General features: G+C 44.3%; 1 protein-coding gene across 1 annotated transcript in view; it reads left to right on the forward strand.

Annotated features, from left to right (window-relative positions):
- LOC310854237 (arf-GAP with GTPase, ANK repeat and PH domain-containing protein 1-like) overlaps positions 1-22500 on the forward strand; it is a 285203-nt gene that overhangs the window by 152259 nt on the left and 110444 nt on the right. The window contains 5 exon segments of the mRNA XM_083758803.1: positions 2830-2888; positions 3529-3616; positions 21437-21447; positions 21449-21500; positions 21503-21522. Of these exon segments, the coding sequence (XP_083614929.1) occupies positions 2830-2888; positions 3529-3616; positions 21437-21447; positions 21449-21500; positions 21503-21522 (230 nt within the window).

Consider the following 22500-nt stretch of genomic DNA (forward strand, 5'->3'; position numbering starts at 1 on the left):
GCTGTACTTGAGGCAGTACTTTTGTGTTGAGAGTGTGGAAAGTATTCTTGTCGTTCCAGACCAAATCAAAGTGTTAGTAGATTGATTGAAATATTTATTAACAGTTTGCAGAATTGCAGTACAATTCAAGCACAACTCAATACAAAGACTGTTAACAGTGAGTGGACGACCCAATAAATCATTACACTTGTTTACAAGAGGGTCCACCTTGTTCAATTCATCAAAACATTTAGAGACGTACAAATATACACTTCTATAAAGCCAAAGTGCAGAACGGGAATTCATCATAAAGGAGGTAAAAAGGGAAAAGAAACATACACAGTGAGGCGATTCAGATTTTACGGGGGCCAGTTTCGAATTGCAGCCGTTCGTAGGTGCCCTTTGAGAGCGGATTTGAAGAGGTCAAGGGATTTGCATGTCTTCATGACTGTTGGTAGGGCGTTCCACATTTTGGTGGCATAGGAGCGAAAATAATTTAGTCCCTTGTTTGTGCCAAATCTGGGTTGCACATGGTTTGTTGCTTTCACAAGCATTTTCCTGTTTTCTTTTTGTTTTTTTGTCTGCCACACTGTAAAATGTTATGTATTATATTAGCCCATTCTGGGTGGGAACCCCTTTTGGTGTTTTAAGCGTTATATGTTATACTTTAACTATTGAAAAATAGCAGATCTACAAGCTTGTAGCGCGGCACCCGGGCTACAATCTTGTAGATTTGCTATTTTTTTTAAATCGTGAAAATGTGGTGGATATCTTTTGAATATATATTCTTTCAGAGCGAATGTTTTTAACTTTGCTTCTGGGGGCTTCTTGGGTGGGGTCCTTGACATGAAAAAGGTTGAGCACCACTGCCATAGAAACATGGGTTTTTCAGAAAACTGTTTTAGAAGAAGAATTTTATTAGAATCGGCCTCGGGTCTAAATGGATTAACTCTGAAGACCTAACGGACCCATACGGGTCCCGTCGGTTCCATTTTGGACGCTCTTTGGAGATAAACCAACACTGAGAATGTTTCTACGCGGGCTGGAGACTCGCCCCACTTATGGCTTTGTTTCTGCACCGAGTTCTCCTTTTGTAAACGTCAGTTATTTTGTATTGTTTCCGTCTATTATGATGGATGAGAGAACGGAGGCGTAATTGCTCCATATTTGTTTGGTTTACGGGGCTAGCATTAAGCTAACCAGATACAGATGACAAATTGCTCTTTCTCTCTCTCGCGCGCACTCGCTCTGTGCTTGTAGCAGTGGGGGTAATTTAGTTGCAGTCAAATGGCAATGTTGCTGCTGAGCTGTATAAGTAATGGAGGGAAGAAGAAGTAATGGGTCTGGGGAAAAAAACTGCCTTTTATATTCAGTTATATCTTTAAATGAGGCGCGTTTTTTGTGCGCGAGTGTGTGTACAGTATGTGCACGTGTGCATGTGAAGGTTAAGTGTGTGTGGGTGCATGCATGCCTCTGCCTGTGTGTGCTTGTATGTGTGTGTGTGTGTGTGTGTGTGTGTGTGTGTGTGTGTGTGTGTGTGTGTTATAAACATGTACTGTACTTTAAAGGTGTGCTTGTGTGTTGTATTTCATATCTCCTGCCATGTGGATGGTTTGTCTTTAATGTCTTCTCCATGCACGTAGCAGTGCATGAGCATTTAGTACCGATACGTCTGATACTGACTTAAGAATGTAACGGCCTGCTACCATGATGTTTGTGCTTATATCTTCTACTGCGTGCGTGCGTGCGTGCGTGCTAACAGCTGTGTCCCACACTGGAAACATGTGTTTCCACAAACATGCCACATGCGTACATGTGTGTGTGTGTTACAACCGTCTCTGAAAGAGTGTGTGTGTGTGTGCGTGTTTGTGATATCCTGCATCTCTGATCATTCCGGTGTTTTTCTCTAGAATCCTTCCATCTGTCAATCAACTGTCATCTTTAATGAGACTCCTCCCATGACGTTGGCCCTGGCGCTCTCCTCCTTCTCTCTATCTCACTTCATGCCTGTCATCTCATCTCTCTCTCTCTCTCTCTCTCTCTCTCTCTCTCTCTCTCTCTCTCTCTCTCTCTCTCTCTCTCTCTCTCTTTCTCTCTATCTCTCTCTCTCTCCCTCCCTCTCTGGGTTGACATGATAAGACAGCTGATTAGGAACAGATTGGGGTCCTTGATGGCATGACAAGTGAAGGGTTTCTCTAAGCCCACAGTGCATCGCTACACTGGACAGTAGCAGCCGTGTGCGTGTGTGTGTGCGAGTTAAATCCAATGCTTTTCATGCTCAGCTCACTTTTTGTGCAAATTTCAGCCTCAGTCTCATATTGTGGCATATTGTCTGGCAGAAACCTTGTATCCACATTAAGAAGAGTGTCCCATAGTGAGAATACCCGCTCTTAGTTTGGCTATTTATCCCTATTTTAATCAAAAACGTTATAATAATGAAAACAGGAATGGTTTCCGCCCTGACATTACCGATTTTGTGATGCTCAGTGACGGGTTAAGCGATCCTTGCAGACCGTGTGGTTTTCATCGGTGGTCGACGAGCCTCTAAAAATGTCACACCGCAGCCTGCAAAAGCACAGATGAAAGAGCAATACATACTGTAGCTTTGGATGTATCGTACATACTATCTACCATAGTCCAGTTCCCTGGAAACGCTCCGAAACATGACCTGTATAGGAACCGCAGCAAGAAAGAAAAGCGTTTTAAAGCTGTCCGCCATGTGTCTCTACCGGCACCAGTGGTTCCTAAAAGTGGGGTCCGGGTCCCTGAGGGAATTCCAGGGTGTGTGTGTGTGTGTGTGCACGTGCACTGTTGACTGATGTTTACATTCCTACTGTGTGTTTGTTTCAGATGCATTTGTCAACAGTCAGGAGTGGACACTCAGCCGGACGGTGCCTGAACTCAAAGTGGTGAGTTAAATTCATATATATCCCATTTTGGGCGGGAACCCCTTTTGGTGTTTTAAGCATTATGTTATACTTTAGCTATTGAAAAATAGCAGATCTACAAGCTCATACCGTGATATGAGCTTGTTGATCTGCTATTTTCTTTTTATCGTGAAAATGTGCCTCGAATCTTTGAATGTATATTCGTATATAACGTTTTTTTTTACATATAATTTTTGGGGTCCATGGCGTGAAATTTTGAGCACCACTGATATACATAGGTATTTCAGAAAACTCATGATTTAGAAGACATGAGGGGGGGTCTTAAAGTTTCCTTCCCTCTGTTCCTTTCCTTGCCTCCTTCACTTCCTTCGCTAGTTCTTTGTTGTTTTTGAGGGGCGCTAGCCCCTCCTATGCACAGCTTCGTGTGCCTGTGTATCCTCGGTCCCCCAGGCTTATTTTGGCGGTATATTTCCGCCAAAATCCCGCAACTTCCGACCCCAAAACAAAATGATTGGCTGAGCACCGAATGTGATGTATGATGATGATGATGAAGATAAGAGCGCCCCTCACTTCACACATGTGTGACTTGCGGACCTTTATATGGTCGTTTCTAACACAACGCTAACTCAACTTCCATCCTTCCCCCCCCCCCCCCCCCCAGGGCATTGTGGGTAACCTGGCCAGTGGCAAGTCGGCGCTGGTCCACAGGTATCTGACCGGAACCTATGTCCAGGAGGAGTCTCCAGAAGGTACACACACACACCACGTCATTATCATCCTCTCCTGTCACCTATCACTCTCTCTCTTATCAAAGCTGCTCTCCGGAACTTATTTTTTAGGTTGCGCTAGCCCCTCTTCCCGGAGTTTGTGTGAACACAAACATTGAAGACGGAAAATTGGCCAGAATGAGATGATGTATGCTGATAAGAGCATCCCTCACTTCACACGGGTGTGATTTTTATCCTATACATTTAAAATAATGGACAAACTGGCCTCTTACAAGCTACCAAATATTACAATGTATAAGTATCATTTAAGCAATGGTCAAATAGTTATAATCAAACATATACTTTCTTCCAACCAATACCAGGTATTGGCAGGTAGTACTACTACCTGAAGCTAATTAACTCCCTCAAACAAGCAGGGATTCCGTCGTGGAAGAGAGAGCGGTAGAAGTGTGGTCTGCAGGGTCTCCCATCAATGCTAGAGACACCCCGCTGTGTAGGACAGACTGTCATACACAGACAATGTTACGGATCGCAGCTTTTTTAATTTGTGTTTTCCTTTCTATTTCCCACACTTTTTCCTCTCTCTTCCCTGTCTGTCAATGGCGTTTTTCTTTGTCTCTCTCTCTCTCTCGCTCTCTGTGTGTGCATGTGTCAGGATCTTGGCTGGGACCAGTGTGGTCTCTTGTTTTAGCTGTAAACCCGGTAACCAGCTGCTTCTGGTGCCAAAAACAACCGGTGGTCTACACGCGATGCTGCCTACCTCAGGGTGGAGGGGGTCTTAAAGTTTCCTTCTCTCGGTTCCTTTCCTTGCCTCCTTTACTTCCTTCGCTTGAAGCGGAGAGTAGGGTCTGAACAGAGCCGCTCCAGTGTAGGAGAAACCGACATTTCAACTCCTACAATTGAATCCATGCATCCATTTGTAACTCAGAGAGTATTGCCAATGTTATTATTTGAGTTAAATGAACACAGTATGACCTGATTCCAATTCTACAAATGCCTTCTAATTCCAGCAGTTCTCATAGTGCTCAGGACATTTATATTTGATCTAAATCTATCATAAATGTTTTGTGCCAGGGACCCCCAGCTAAATGATAGTTTGGAACCAAATGGACCGTCATGGGACTGTAACTCTGAGAGTGTACAAATGGAACCAAATCGACCGGTTCCATTTGTACACTCTCAGAGTTAAATTAACATTGATTTTACAATATAAATTGGGGGTCCCAGAGATAGAAATGCCATCAAATGGGGGTCCGTACCGTAGACTAATGCATGTGAAACTGAGGGTCCTTGAAATTAAACGGGTTGAGAATCACTGATCCTGGACTATATTTTCAAATCGGGGGTCCGCGGGCTAATTAGTGTCAATTTGGGGGCCTTGACATGAAATAGTTTGGGAACCACTGTTCTAAAAAAACACTGTCATAAATCCTCAGCGTTTTCTGAAATGACACTGGTTTTTAATGGGTGGGGGATTTGCTGTGCTCTTTGACTGTTGTGAGGTGTAAAACCACCATTGCAGTTTTTGCAGTTCATTCTTGTGTCTGACTTGAATCAAACGTTTTCATGCTCGGCTCACTTCAGCTCTTTGTGTGATTTCAACCACAGCATCATGTGATCCTGAGTGACAGGATAAGCGATTCTTATTCCTGTAAAAAGGTTCAGTTTTCTTTGCAGACATGTGGTTTTCCTCCTCCGATGGCAGGATCCTAAAAAAAGATGAAAGAGCAAGCTTTACATCCTAAGTACTGGTGACGATCGTAAGTCTGTTCTCAGACTTGTAGAAACTCCGGCAAGAAAGGAGTATTATGTTTTTGTTCTCAAGTTGCCATAAATTGAGGTAATTGGGAAATGGCATAACGACAAACTTTTTTTTAAGATACATTTTTTTGGCTTTTTTGATAGTGAACAGTAGTCTAGGAAGTCTAGGTAGACAGGAAATGGGGAGAGAGAGATGGGGAGTGACGCGCAGCAAAGGTCGTCACGATCTGGAGTCGAACATTAGCATGCATTAGCAGCTAACCATTAGCAGGTGCCCGGACTGCTACACTAAAACAAATTTGGTACGAAAACCATCCATACATACATTGAAATAAAATGCCACCATACTTTAAAAAAGCCCCTGCTTCATCTCTCTATAGCAGTCCTCAACCTTTTCATTCTGTGACCCTCAAAAAGAACCACATTTGAGCTGGGAAGCACTTGGAATTGTAGGAGAACTGTACCCCTGCCCTATATATGGCTCTATAGTGGTGACTGTCTGAGGACACTCTGCCATATTCCTCATCCCCCGGAGGTCCTATCGGAGCTGCCAACACCCCTCGCCCCACAGTGCAACATGCAGCTTCCCCGGGCCAAGTCCCACTTTTCACCACGTCTGCGTGCTACAGTACTTTAATATTTCAACACCTTCAGCTGGCATAGCTATACTCCACCGCCAAGGACTGAAGAGAAGGAGATGTCTAGGCTACGGCTGTTCTCCTAGGAAGTGCTGTAGGTCCGTCAACACCGGTCCTGTGGGTCCTGTGGTCCGGTCCAAGCTTTTAAGCCATTTAGACCTGAGCTCGATTCTACAAACTTGACAGTTTTCTGAAAAACCCATGTTTCTATAATGTCAGTCATTCTCAAACCCATTGTCAAGAACCCCCAAGATTATATGCAATTGGCTGCCGACCCCCATCAGAAAATATGTTGTTCCAGGAATATATATTCAAAGATTTGCACTACATTTCCACGATTTTTCAAAAATAGCAAACCTACAAGCTCATGAGCTTTTAGATCTGCTATTTTTCAATAGCTAAAGTATAACATACAACGCTTAAAACACCAAAAGGGGTTCCCGCCCAGAATGGGTTAAGGACTAGCTATGCCACTTTGGGGAGTTTGCTCCCCTTTACTGGTAAGAAACAACAGCAGGAACAATATTACTAAAACATCATAATTGTGTTAATTGTTCAGGGAACAGCGCCGTCGCTATAGTGTGCAAGGGCTCCTTTTACACTGTTTTACAAATCACACATTATAAGACTTGGTCACGCAAGTATTTTCAGTCGTGATGTTTTATTTAGCTTAAAATCCACGAGAAGAACTTATAGTGGCCAGTGTTGACTTGAGTACCAGGCAACCCTTTTACTTTTGCATATAGCTTTTGAACCTTTTGTCTCTGAGGACACAAAACTCCCACAGAAGTGCCTGGTGTTAAGTTGCACTTTAAATTCAGATGCACTATTGATTATTCCTCCCTTAATATTTCATAATTTATCCTTGAGCTGAAACTGCACGCGCACACGCAGGCATGTGCGCGCGCGCACACACACACACACACACACACACACACACACACACACACACACACACACACACACACACACACACGCAGGCACGCACACAAACGGAGGCTAAAATCTTAATGGTGGAGTCATGTGCAGGATGCTTCCCATCTACCTTCCACTTTAATATTGAAGCAGTCCACCTATTGCCCACACACTGGCTGTGAAGAGGACGGTTTCATTAGAAATGGAAGGTTCTGGGGATATATTCACAGATATATAACAGGACAACGGGGTATAGTTGTCACTGCTGCCACATTATTATTAATAATGCTACAAGGTTTTAACCAGGCTCGCTTGTTTTGCGTATTGCATAAAAAAAGACCTAGGACAGTGATTCACAACCTTTTCTTTTAATGTCAAGGACCCCAAGTGTGTGTGTGTGTGTGTGTGTGTGTGTGTGTGTGTGTGTGTGTGTATGGGAGGGTGGTCTCGGGGGTGACCCCATAGCTGATGTCCACTGGGCCGCATTCAGCCGTCGTGGGGCCTCAATTACAACCCGTCCCACCCGATCCGGTCCACCCAGAATCAACAAAACATCTGAAGAAAAATAAACTTGGGCAGCTCCCCGAAACTAGCTTTGATGTCTTAACTTGGCACTGCCACCCATCTAGGAAGCAGCAGAGCCCGCTCCGCATAGCAGAAATTATGGGCCCGGCGCTTTGAAAACGGTTGCATAATAAAGCCATGGAGAGAATATGGGGGCATGGGGGAGGGAGACATGGGAGAGATAGAGAGAGAGAGAAAACTGGAGGGAGTTAGAAGTTATAGCCTGACGCCGTTTTTCAGAGCCCCTTCGACGTGTCTAAAAATAAATCCCCTCTTGCCGTGAATTCCCATGGGTGATTGATCACCGACGGAGCGCAGTTTTTGGTGACCAGGGGTGACCGCAACGCCACGAAACCGCAGACCACAACTATTCTTAGACAGCACACTGGAGCCTGGAGGACGCTGGAGGCAGACCTCAGATCAGCTTCTGTCTGTGTGCGAACGAACGAACGCTTTTACAACCAACCCGTTGCCAGAGAGAAACCATCAGCAGACCAAAAGAAGCGACGATGGATCATACACACACATGGGGGTGCAGAGCATACAGAGCTTACAGAGCATCATTTGGGCATTAACCTGCGACTTCTTTGCCCCAGAAATGATGCAGTGTAGTATGTCACAGCAGAGCAAGAGCAGCGCGGCACACACACACACACACACACACACACACACACACACACACACACACACAAACACACACACATGGAAGCAACTAAAAGAGAATTGAAAGCTAAAACAAGTAATGGTAATTACGCTGTGCTGCTGCCATGTGGCTGGCCTGGCGCGGCCCTGGTGGTGCCTGTTATGAATGAATGGATTCATTGACGTTCCACATCACAGCCCCATGGCTGCTGCTGCTGCTTCCAGGGGTCTGTCTGTCTGTCTGTGTTTACCTAGAGCTCAGTAGAGCTTAACCTAGACTCGGAGAGAGGGCCTACAGCACCCACTGTAACATGCATGGCAGCTTGACCTCTAGCCTGGACCACCATGTGTGACCCTGCCTGTTTTTTCTTTTTTTTTTTACGTTTTGGCTCAAAAACTAGACTAAAATGTTAGGAAGGGACTGATGGACAAGTGATCCAGTATAAGTAATTTTACCCTTTGATTCCGTGTAAAATTACACTGCGCTGCGACGCGTTGTGAGCTTGTAGATCTGCTATTTAAGTGTAAAAACAGTCATTTCGACTGCATCAACGCCCGCCAAAATACATTTTAGTCGACTAAATCAACTGTAGATTTAGTCGACTAAAATCGTGACATTTAGTCAACGAAAACTAGACACTAAACACTAAAACATTCCAGGTGACTCAAATGTGACTAAAAGCTAAACAAAAACTATTACGGAGACTACGACTAAAACTAAAATCTAAATTTGCTGCCAAAAACAACACTGATGTCACGCCCAGGGTACACACTCTGAGATGGTATAGTACAAATGGACCTGTTTTTCACACCTTCCAACCGACCCATCTCACCAATGCATTCGACTGTATAGTAATCTGTAGTGTAGCATGTTTGGGTGCAGAGCCTTACATGCATGGAATACATGTTTCAAGTGTAATAATAATAATAAGATGTACGTGTGCAATAACAAGATGTACGTGTATTCGTTGTACTATAGTTTTAACTTTAGCGTATTATATATACTTTAGTGAATTGACGCACTTTTGATTTTGTTTGTACATGTTACAATGACAATACAGTTCTGTTCTATTCTATTCTACTACTATAGAATAGAACTACTATACATAGTTTGGGGTCTCAGAGATTTAAACAATTATGCTCTCAAATGCGGGTCCGTCCGTGGGCCTAATAATGCACATCACACTGAGGGTCCTTGAAGGGTTGAGAATCAGTGAACTTAGATGAATGAAGTGGCGCTACAGCGGTCCCAGCCATGACGATCTTCTCCTGGTTGCCATGGCGAATGGCGTCAAGTGCTTTTCTGTGTGCCGATAACCAATCCTGCACTTTTCTGTCTGTCTGTCTGTCTGCCTCTCTCTCTCCCTCCCTAATTACTTATCTTGCTCTGTTCCTCTGATGTCCTTCGCAACTCTCTATCTCTCCGTCTCCGTTCCTTTCTATACGTCTGTCTTTACCACACTCTTTCCTCCCACTCTGTCTCTCTTTGGCTCTCATTCACTTGTTTCTGTTTTTATCTGTTGCTGTTACTGTACCGATAAACTGTTTCACTCTGTTCTGTCTCTCTGCCTCTTTCTCCTGTTTGCTTTGCTCTCTTCTGTTCACTCTCTTCTGTCTCTCACGCCCCTATAAACCCCCTATGCAATCTCTCTCTCTGCTCTCTCTCTCTCTCTCTCGCTCTCTCTCTCTCTCTCTCTCTCTCTCTCTCTCTCTCTCTCTCTCTCTCGTTCTCTCTGACATGGTGCTTGTATTTGACTGCGCATGCATAACTGGGCCTTTGATTTGCTTGTATTTTCTCTCCCTCTTTTTTCTTGGCTGCTCTTGTATAAACTAAAGCTGACGTGGATGCAGGTAACTATCTCCCTCTAATTCCATCTCACTCTCCATCCATCTATCTATCTTCTTTTCTTTTTTTCCTATAATTTTTATCCCACGATTTTTGCAACCCATTTTTTTTTCACCCAGTGTCAATTATCTAATGTAATACTGGGGCGCTACACTTCCTCTGCCAACCTGGGGGAGGGCGCAGCGGACTGACCTCATGCCTCCTTCTATGCATGAGGAGTCCAAGCTGCTTCTGTTCACCTGACAGGGGATGGGGGGAGTTTCCTCCGGCCGGACGTAGCATGTGAAAGGAACACGTTATTTCCAACCAGTTCCTTTCCCCTCCATCAGGCCCCCCGGCTGGCCAGGGGGAGGTATAGTTTAGGGACCAGGATTACAGCATGTTTTTTAGTGAGGGTATACCTACCCTATAGGGGACACGGGGAGAACATGTGAGGGTATACCTACCCTATGGGGACACGGGGAGAACATGTGAGGGTCTACCTACCCTATGGGGACACGGGGAGAACATGTGAGGGTCTACCTACCCTATGGGGACACGGGGAGAACATGCAAATGATCCATCCATCGTCCTCCTGTCATGCATCGCTCATCCATCCATCTAGATGTCCAGCCACCCCTCCCGTCGCTCCGCTCCGCTCAGGGGGGGGCTGACCCTGGCTCAGGTCAGGTCAGTAGCATCTTGTGGAGGTCTCAGGTTCCAAATGAGACACAGAAAACCCTTTCAAAAACCGTGGTTATATGGCCGACCTACACGCTCAAAACCGACACACGCTTTGAGCGTGTAGATTTCCACTATTGCATGTTATGTTTTTAAGTATACTGTATATTCTATAAGTATAGTCATTCAATCGTGTAGGTTATTTGTCATTATCTGTCCTGTGTAATATGAGTTTACAAAACCCTAAAAGCCATAAAGAAATGTCATTTTCTTTATGCATACGTTTCCATTAGAAACACAATTAAATTGGTAATCACACTTATTTGAGTTATATACTTTAAAATGTCATAATTGTGACGGGTCTACAAGGCACATTATCACAAATATGTTGTTTAATACATCACAATATGTATATGTTTAATACATCTACAGTATACTCAAAATGGTATAGTATAGCAGCACGGTGTGTAGAAGTTGAACCTGAGACTGGTCAAGTTGCTGCTGCCTGTGTTTGATCACATGTTCACTGTAGTTTATACTGTGTAGTGATGCAGAACTTGTCACGTTCCCGTGCTCTGTGTGTGTGTGTGTGTGTGTGTGTGTGTGTGTGTGTGTGTGTGTGTGTGTGTGTGTGTGTGTGTGTGTGTGTGTGTGTGTGTGTGTGTGTGTGTGTGTGTGTGTGTGTGTGTGCGTGTGCGTGTGCGTGCGTGCGTTGAGACATGTTGAGGTGTCTACACACCAACACATACAGTACTTGAATACTTTAACTCTCTCGATCTCTCTCTCGCTCACTCGCACACACACACACACACACACACACACAATGCTGACTGTGTGATAAACAACCTGACAGAGATCTGCATCGAGCCATCTGCTTTGCTGCAGCAACAGAATACCCCATACTGTAGTAGCATCACTTGACTGCACTATTCTATTCTATGCTGCCATACTAGAGAGAGAGAGAGAGAGAGAGTACATACGCTTCCTTCCACAGTCTCATGGCTGGGAGTAACGACTAAAAATAAAAGGGGAAACGCAGATAATGGTGTGTGTGTGTGTGTGTGTGTGCGTGCGTGCGCGCGCACTGCACACACACACACAGAGACAGCGTGCCATTATGGGAGCGTCGTGCCCTGACCTCACCACCGCGGCCACAAATATGAGCGGACCACTGGCTCTCTCGCATACACACACACACACACGTGCACATTTGAGCGGACCACTGGCTCGGCCTTTCACACACACGCTTACGCCTGAGTTGTACCTATAGTCGCATGTCTGTGTGCCACGCACCAAGAACAGCAACAGATCTACGCGACACGTTGTGAGCTTGTAGATCTGCTGACAAGACATGTGACTTGACCAACTAAAAGGGGCCCTAACAGTCCAGAGCTTTCTTAGACCAAGTGGTTCTCAGACTTTATTTTGACTCATGGCAAGGCAAACCCCTGTTAATAACCTTTTGCATTTCACCGCAATTACACTGGTAATGTTTAGAATCTAAACGTCCTATTACCCACTTTGAGAACCCCTGCCTTTTGACGAGACGGTTTTGAAACTCCTGCATCGGACTGAAAGTCCACGTGACCTGCACTGGAACACACTTATACCTCGGGCCGTGTTTCTGACGGGAACCCCCTTTTGGTGTTTTTTTTTGTAAACTTTATTTTTACATTTCTTTATCGTTCATACATTTTGTCATTACATTACATTACATGTAAGCAAGTAAATACACAAAACACACAAACATATACGACCCCCCCCCTCCCCCCTCCCCCCTAGGCTAAAGAATAAATAAAAAAAAATAAAAAGTGGTGGGACAAAGCAGTGGACAATCATAGATCAAGAAATAAATAAAAAATAGTCAAGACAGGGACATAGTCGGGCACAGTACAGATTATAGTTCACTGAAATGAAAAGTCTTCAACAAACTCCATAAAGGCACTCCAAGCTAGGACAAAGTTTTTTTGGGCTCTGTCTACTTTATATCTGAGTTTTTCCAGAGGCAGGAATGATAGAACTTCTTTCAGCCATTGTTGAAAGGAAGGCGCCTTATCGGACTTCCAATTAAGGAGGATTAGTCTACGGGCTAATAGGGATGCAAATGCCAAAGCATTTGCTTGTGGAGATGTGAGTGTACAGTCTGGGGGAATTATGCCAAAAATGGCAGTGTGAAAAGAAGGGGTCACCACTGTATCACACATATGAGAGAATACGTCAAATATTCGCTTCCAGTAGGTAGTGAGGGAAGGACACATCCAAAACATGTGGCCTAACGAGGCTGGGGTCTGGCCACATCTTGGGCATCCAGGGTCTGGCATGTTAAAGAGCCTGGCCAGCTTATCCCCTGAATAGTGGAGTCGATGTAGTATCTTAAATTGAATTAAACCATGGCGTATGCACATTGAAGAGGTGTGAATACGTAGAAGACTGTCCTCCCACATCTCCTCAGGGAGCTCCACACCCAGATCTCTCTCCCAGGCAGCTTTTGTTTTATCCCAGGTTACTGGTTTTAGATTCCGTATCAAATCATAAATCACAGACACACGTTTTTTTGCATCGGGGCTAAATTCCAATATAATGTCCAATTGATTTTTGGGTGGTAAGTAAGGGTATGAAGGAAGTTTTTTCTGAGTAAAACTGCGAATTTGAAGAAACCTAAAGAAATGAGATCTGGGTATATTATGATCTGTAGTAAGTGTTTCAAAATAAATGAACTTCTCGTCAGAAAAGAGATCACAGAAAAACACCAGTCCATTCCTGTGCCAATGTTGAAATGCATTATCCATCATTGATGGGGGGAAAAACTGATTGTTGGCCACTGGGAAAAATCTAGTACCGAGCTGGTTCAAGCCAAAGTGCTTTCGGAACTGTAACCATATTCTGAGTGAGGCTCTAACCACCGGGTTTGTAGATTGTATGGTACGGCCAGATGGTAATGGGGATGTGAGTATTGGCAAAGGATTGGACAACAACTCCATATGGACCCAATCTGGTCCCTCTTCATAGTCATATGTATATCTCCAATGTAAACATTTTACAATATTTGCAGCCCAATAGTACCACATAAAGTTTGGTAAGCCAAGTCCCCCAGCTTCCCTAGGGACCTCTAAGTACATTTTTTTCATCCTGGGGTTTGAATTATTCCAAATAAAAGATGAGATTAACCTATCTATTTGTTTAAATGTTTTCTTTGTTATGAATATAGGGATCATTTGGAAGAGATAGAGAAACCTAGGTAGAATTGTCATTTTAACTGTATTAATACGGCCAGCTAGTGAGATCGGAAGTGTCGACCATCTTTTAAAGTCCTGTGTTGTTCGTTCGACCAATGTTTTGAAATTATGACTATATAGTTCATCCATTGTGCGTGTGACTTTCACTCCTAGGTAGGTGAACGCCTTGGTTTCAAGTTTAAATGGAAAACGAGAATAATCTCCGTCAGTATGGGCTATTGGGAAGAGTAAGCTCTTAGAATAATTTAATTTATAGCCAGACAGGCGACCAAAATGGTCCAGAGTGAGCAGGACTTTTGGTATCGACTCTGCTGGGTTGGATATATACAGGAGCAAGTCATCTGCATACAACGAAACCTTATGAATTCTACCCCCTCTGGAGATACCAGCAATGTCATCATCTGCCCTGATAGCTATGGCGAGAGGTTCAATCGCTAAGTCGAACAGGTACGGGGAGAGACCACAGCCCTGTCTGCAGGACCTATGGAGCGGAAAGTAGTCAGAGGTGTTATTATTTGTCCGTACTGCAGACATAGGAGTGTCACAGATTATTTTGACCCAGGCTAAAAACGACGGACCGAAGCCAAACCTCTCTAGGACCGCGAACAGGTATTGCCACTCAATCCTGTCAAACGCCTTGGCTGCGTCCAGCGAGGTCACGACCTCTGACCTCTGCCCCTCGGGGTGAGGTTCGTATAAGACATTGAACAGGCGTCGCATGTTGTAGAATGACTGCCTCCCTGGTACGAAGCCAGTCTGGTCTTGGCTGAGAATAAGCGGAACTACAGATTCAATACGGGTGGCTAGTATTTTTGTAAGAATTTTGTAGTCACAATTTAACAGGCTTATTGGCCGGTATGAGCCACACAGCAGGGGGTCTTTATCCTTTTTAAGCAGTACTGATATGATGGCCTGAGCCATAGTCGGAGGCAGTTGACGTTGTTCAAGTATTTCCTTATACAGTTGGCTGAGAATCGGGGCTATTTTAGTCGCAAATTCTTTATAGATTTCAATTGAAAATCCATCTGGCCCCGGTGCCTTGCCACTCTGCATTAACTTAATCGCCTGTAAGACGTCAGCCGTTGAAATATTTCTGTCTATCTGTACCCGGGCCTGAGGAGTGATTTCCGGTATAGTTAAGCCATCTAGGAAGGCTTCGATGCTTGATGGGTCAGCAGGTGATTCAGATGTATAAAGGGCCGTATAGTATTGTTTAAATTGATTGTTTATTTCTATGGGGTTGGTGGTTCTCCCTCCTGCTGATGTATTGATTTCGGGGATAGCACTGGTGGCTGCTGCTTGTCTAATCTGGTGAGCAAGGAGTTTTCCAGCTTTGTCTCCGTGTTCATAAAATTTCTGCCTTGCTTTGAAAAACAGCTGTTCCGTTTGTTTAATAGAAAGGTTGTCATATTCTGTTTTCAGCAGTAGCTTTTCCTTGTAGAGTTCAGGTGTTGGGGTGTCGGCATATAAGCGGTCCATTTCAGCTATACTATTAGATAGGTCACTCAGACGCTGCTTATATTTCTTTCTCACATGTGCAGTGTAGGATATGATCTGGCCCCTGAGATATGCTTTAAGAGCCTCCCAGATTATTGATAGTGACATACCTGGTGTCTGGTTGATTTCCATAAAAGAATCAATATGTTGAGAGATTAGCGTCTTAAAAGAGTCTCTAGACAGCATTAAAGGATCGAACCGCCAAGTACGTTGGGGTTTGACACACTCTGGGAAGTTGATGTCTAACTGCACCGGGCTATGATCAGATATGACAATGCTATTGTACTGGCTGTTTTTCACTAGGGAAAGGGCCCTACTGTCTAACAAGAAGAAATCAATCCTACTGTACGAGTGATGGACAGGGGAAAAAAAGGAGTATTGTCTAGCAGATGGGTTGGCTTTCCTCCATGGGTCAAAAAGTGCATATGATTCTATGAATGATTGAATAACAGCGCCAGCTTTCGAGATCTTACTATTTGGTCTGGGGTTCGATCTGTCCCGCTGTGGTTCCAAAACCAGGTTAAAATCCCCCCCCCAATATAGTTGGTGACTGTTGAGGTCAGGGAGTGCAGCTATAAAGTTAGTGAAGAAGGTTGGGTCATCCCAGTTTGGACCGTATACATTGGCTAATGCCACAAGAGTGCCATAGAGGTTGCCCGTCACAATCACATATCTCCCTCTGGAGTCAGCTATAGTCTGCAGCGGGACAAACGGAACACCTTTTCTAATCAGAATAGCCGCGCCTCGTGTCCTATTCTCATTCCTAGAGCAGAAAACCTGCCCTATCCAAGCCTTTTTTAATTTTGCATGTTCACTCGAACGCAAATGAGTCTCCTGTAAGAACATTAAATCTGAGCCCAGAGATTTTAGATGTGCAAAAACCCTACTACGCTTTACCGGGTTATGAATTCCCTTAATATTCCAGCTTACAAAGCGAAGATGTCCTGGAGTATTAGTCATTATACAGTATGAGTGGGTAAATGGATAAAAGTGAAAACATGTAGAAGAAAATGAACAGTCCCTGCTTACTAACCACTAAACAAAAACAAAAACAAAAAACGAGCCTAAAAAAACTATGCTGATCTACAATACCCCCTGAGATCGCATACCCCATTGTTGCTATCTAGCTGTCAAGCTAACAAAACGCAACAAAAGCAAGCCACGGCCTGTCATTGCAGAAAGTAAATAATATAATCTGTCATTACTCATTAGAGTAGACTAGATTTTCCCCTAAAACGGGGCGAAGAGAACAAATGAGAGAAACCCAACAACAACAACATGCGCAATAAAAAATAATAAAAAAAAGAACCTCGAGCCATAGTCAAGACAAGAGCTCCATGGCATTTTCCAAAAGGAAACAAAGCAGCAACAGCGTTACAGTAAAAGAGCAGAAATAAAAATAAAAAAACAAATAAAGAAGGCCTTAAAGATTATTATTAAATGCTCCATCAGTAGCTTATTAATGAAATATTTAGCTTGTGGCCATATACTGTATAAGCTGTGCATAGAATGTGTTTTATAAAGGCTGTAAAGCCTGTAATACTATCAATATTCTAGACAATTTGGGACAGAACAGGAAATATTATATATCTAATCATAAACTAAGACACCCATGTTCCATCGATTGTATGTTGATATGGCAAAATAGTTTTAAGATGTAGCAAATTAGTTATTCAGGCAGACTGCTCTGCTGAATTATTAGCTTTATGTGCTGAGAACAGGGGGAAAGAGGTAAAAAAAAAGAAAAAGTAGTGATAATAAAATACAGTTTAGTCTGATGACCGCCAGATGGAGCTCTCGTTCCTCAGTTACAAAGGGGCCGCTGAGGGCCGACAGCCGATCAAGGCGGGACCGGGACAAAAGTGTAAAACCGGATACGGAACTGGAATTATCGGCTATTGCGCCGTTAGGCCGGAACCCCGCGCATGTCGCGTATGGACCGCCCAGAGCCATATAATAGGCTCTGGGACCGCTGTCTGAGTTGGCGCGGTGTAAAAGTATAATAATATTGCCAATATAAGCTCTAGATGTACATAGAGGTAGAACGTTACAGTTAAATGAACTATCGAAGGAAAATAGTAATAAAATAAAAAAAGGATAGAGAGAGATGGAAGAATAAAAAATAAAGATACAGATTTACGACAGTACCCCCCCCCCCCCCTCCCAGTGAGGAACGTTAGCACTGCAGCACGCAGCACAATGCTACATGCTACAATGTCAACCAGCCCAGCACAACAATCAACCACACAACAACCAGAGAACATAAGCGCTATAGAGGCTGTACATATTATTCAGTCACGCACGCACGCACGCACGTACATACATAATGAGTTATTATACCTGACAAATACGATAATTATAAAATAAAATAAAATAAAATGCCTTAGTTATAATGTGTCATGTCCCAAAGAGCGAGAGAACTATGCATACAGGGCAGGATAGCCACACTTAGCTCTTTTGGTAGGAAATCACGCCGGTGAATCGGTGCTTGGAGTCCACTGGTTTACGAACTCCATTGCTCGCGAAGCGTCGGTGAAGGAACGTTCATTCTCCCCTGGGAGACTGATCCGGAGGGTAGCGGGGAAGTACAGCTTGGCGACGGCTCCATTGATAGCTTTTACTTTCTGGCGTACATCTCCAAAGGCTTTTCCCCTTTTGGTGTTTTAAGCATTATGTTATAGTTTAGCTATTGGAAAAAATGTGGCGCAGATCTTTGGATATTCTTTCAGAGCGAGTGCTTTTAATTCAAATCTTTGCTTCTAGGAGGTCCCTGGAACAACATATTTTCAGATGGGGGTCGGCGGCCAAATACAGATAATTCAGGGGGTCCTTGAAATGAAAAAGGTTGAGCACCACTGGTTTTTCAGAAAACTTTAGGATTTAGAATACGTTTCATTTTTTAGAATCGGCCTTGGGTCTAAATGGGTTAAAATTCCACATGTGCTCCGCTCCGTGGCAAGGAATGTCACCGCGGTTTTATGGCGGACGGGACCCGTCCTGTGCTTTTCTATAATCACAGGTCTGAGGGTTTTTTCGCTGCGATAATTTATGTGACCGTCGACACATCGGCTCTATTCGTGGTCCTGTCAAACGTGTTTTGTCCTTGAGCAAAAGGCTTGAACCCTCAACCTTGCTGCCTTGTTTGTGTACAAGTCCATGTTGGATTCTTTTTTTTAGCATGTGGTCGGTAGATGATTTAGGGAGATTAAAAATAAACAAAAACTGTCACCGCCACAAAAACAATAGTGGCGGTTTTATGGAAATGTCACTAAAGTGGAACGACGTAACTTTTCCAGAGCCGAGGTTCATTTGTCCTCAAAACTTGTTCTTCCCACAACCGTCTTGGAGCGGTGAGAAATCCATTCAGGACATAATTTCCTCTCAGCTTTTCAAATGCTGATAGACAATCCACATGGCCTGTGTGTGTGTGTGTGTGTGTGTGTGTGTGTGTGTGTGTGTGTGTGTGTGTGTGTGATGATGTGCGCGCTTCTAAAAGTCTAACATTATAGACTGATTCTGGTTCACCTATGATCCTAGATTACTATCTCTATGCATTTGATGTATTACATCGTACTTACCTTTGTCAATTTGAATGTGCATGTGTGTATGACTGTATGCGTGCAAGTCTTGTTTTTGTGTGTAAGTAAGTTAGCCTTGCCGAGCCATGGGGCCCACAGGGCAGGAGCCTATCTCCTGTTTCTGTAGCGTGAGGCAGCTTGATGTACAAGTACACCCCCTGGACATGACGCTAGATGTCGCAGGGTCTTACCCCCAATCCAACCCTTGATGCTGAGTGTCAAGCAGGGAGGCACTGGGTCCCATTTTTCACAGTCTTTAGTATGACCCGGCCGTGGATCGAACCCCTGACCTCCAAGTCTCAGGACGGACAGTCTAACCGCAAGTCCACTGAGCTGGTGCAAGTACAGTACATGTATGTACCAGCTTTTCACCAGAGGAGAAAAACCAAGATGAGTTAATTTCACAGGCAGACTCTTCACATACTGTGTCTAAAATAAGTGTCAGAGCTGAAATCGACATATAAATATGACATAAATACTTAAACATGTAGCTATGGTGTGATGTTGATCACAGAAGTGAACCTTTCAAGCCTGTTTTCTCAACTCGCCAATATGTCAATTTGAAGCTATATGATTCCCTGCTTTCATATGACATGAAAATAAAAGAAAGAAATTTTAAATTTGTCAGTCAAATTGTCACATATGTGCATTTTGTCTGATTCTGCACATGCATACGTTTCTGTGTACGTGTGTCTCTATTTTGTGCATTTGTGCCTTTGCGTTGTGTATGTCTCCGTTAGACGTGTCTGTCGCTGTCGGGCAGAAACCGTGCACGGTAACTCTTTTATTTTTTACGTCTTTAAGCAAAGATGTAATGATTAAAGACAGTTTTGGTGCTGTAGTGTAGTGTAGTGTAGTGTCTCCTACTGGGTGCCGTCGTGTCCCCAAGCTGAGGTCAGTCATAACCTAGGCTGGGGTGAGCTCAGCCCAGCACAGCATGTCTTCCTCTTGTTCCCTCCATCACTACAGTAGAAACACTGTTGTGTGTTGTGTTCCGTTTCTGGACCACGGTGACACTTCCTGTTTGGCTATTAAAGCCAGCAGCAGGCTGAAACAGGCTAGTTATGTAACCACATGAACCCCCTCTAGCCGTCCCTATTCTTGGGCCATGATGTCGCAATAGGCAGACAAGCCGGGACATTGGCACAGACATCTGCAAATGTGATCACAACACTCAGGAACGCTATAACAGTGTTGCTGGATATATCACCGTCGTCAACCCCTTTTCAAACCCAAATAATTCCTGCACACACACACGTGTGTGTTGACCATCTCCTTGACTGACTCACCTGCCAGTGAGGAGCCCCCACCAGGAGGACGTAGTCATAGAGCACAGGGGTGTCCAAAGTGCGGCCCCGCGGGCCAAACACGGCCAGGGACAGATGTTGACCGGAGTCCCTCAGGGCGCTGTACTAGTACTTATTTTTATTTTATTGTAGCTTTCACTGGAAATAGCGGTTCGACAAGCTCACAACGCGTTTTGTCGCAACGTTTTGTGAGCTTGTCGATCTGCTATGTTCCTGTGAAAGCTTTCCCCACAATACGGCTGCTGTTTTTCTTCTGCTACATCTACACATGTAGATGGAATGCAACCTACTGTACACACACACACACACACACACACACACACACACACACACACACACACACACACACACACACACTTTCATCTACACGTGTGTCTTACCTGTGGAGCCGCATTCCTCAAATTCATCCGTGGTCCTTAATGCCAACCGTGTGTGTGTGTGTGTGTGTGTGTGTGTGCACGTGCGTGTGTGCACATTTCCCATATGTGTGTTCTACCACCATACAGTATGTCTGCCTGCCTCTACAATAGATCAGTCTCTAAGCCAATTCAGCCAACATATAAATCCTGGAGCCTCTCTCGCCTCCCCCGACCGAGCTGTCATCCTTACTCACACAAATCAATAGAACGGCTCATTGATCGCTCATTGATCACCCATTGATTGGTTTTTGATTGGCCATTGGCTCTTGCTCATTTCATTCCACATCAGACCAGTTGGTTCTCGAACAACCCCCCTCCCACACGCCCCAAATGTATTGACTTGTATTTGGCCCCCACGGACCCCCCACCCCCCCATCTGAAAATACAGTTTGTGCCAGCTGAGCCACCCCATCCTGGGAGAAGATGCTGTCCACATTTTGTCAATGATCTTTCGAAAGTGGCCTTGTCTACAAGCTCGGCTATACTTCCGAACAGCTGAAACGTATAACACCCCCTCACAGAGAACCAGCATGTTAGACTCCTGCTGCCCCAAGGATAATAACAACATTACGTTAGAGGCAATAACATAGAAACGTACAAATCAAACCCATCATGCTCCAGCACTAAAACGCAGCTCTCTTATTGATCGTAGATAGATACGGCTCTAGCCTTTTAACACTACTTCTCCATCCATCCATTCTTCCATCCCTCCCTCCCTCCGACCCTCTCCTCCTCCTCCTCCTCTCATGGCTCTGTCCTCTGCTCCATCCCCCCCCAGGTGGTCGTTTCAAAGAAGGAGATTGTGGTCGACGGCCAGAGCCACCTCCTGCTCATCAGGGATGAAGGGGACCCCCGGAGGCGCAGGTTGGTACTGCAAGCCCCCCCCCTATAGTCCTGCTCACCAACCGTTTTAATTTTGTCGACTAAAAAGACGATGTTTTTGAGAGTTATGTCGACGAAGGCTAAACAATTGCAGATGACTAAAATGGCATTAAAGCTAAACAGTGTGTTACTCAAAAAGGCTAAGACTAAATCAGAACAGTGGTCCTCCTCATCACACAGTAACACACAATCTACTGACATTCCGTTAATGATTATATAAACGGAAATTATTAGCATCGTCACGGATTGCTCCATCTATACAGGTTCTTTGTTTTGGACACGGTGTATAATCAACTAATTGTACTAATGAATACAGTGGACTATGGATGCATAAACTAGGTCAGAAAGGGGGGGGAGTGGTTACGTCTAGACAGAAGCCCTTGAACTGTGACCACGAGATGAATAATTGACACACGTTTTATTTACTCCTTGTTCTCTATACCTGCGTTCTGCCTCTCCTTAACCCATTTTGGGGGGGAACCCCCAAAACCCCTTTTGGTGTTTTAAGCATTATGTTATACTTTAGCTATTGGAAAATAGCAGACCTACAAGCTCGTAGCGCGGCACTCGGTGCGATTTGAAAAATCGTGAAAATGTTTCGCTAACTCAAAACTTTGCTTCTCTGAGGTCCCTGGAACAACACATGTTTCTTTTTTTAATATATATATATTTTTTATCCCACGATTTTGTAACCCATAAACACCCCTGTGTCAATCATCTAATGTGATCCTGCGCTCTACACACCCTCCACAACCTAGTCCCCATATATGGGGGACAAGGGGAGAGCAACGGACTTGAACTCATGCTTCCTTCATGCTCTGAGCGTCCAAGTTGTTCAATACGTTGTTCCAGAGACCTAAATGCGTTGTTCCAGGACTAAAATACGTTGTTCCAGAGACCTAAAATACGTTTGTTCCAGGGACCTAAAATACGTTGTTCCAGGGACCTAAAATACGTTGT

This window comes from Protomyctophum parallelum, assembly GCF_964188405.1.
Source record: "Protomyctophum parallelum genome assembly, chromosome: 23".
Classification (NCBI taxonomy): Eukaryota; Metazoa; Chordata; class Actinopteri; order Myctophiformes; family Myctophidae; genus Protomyctophum; species Protomyctophum parallelum.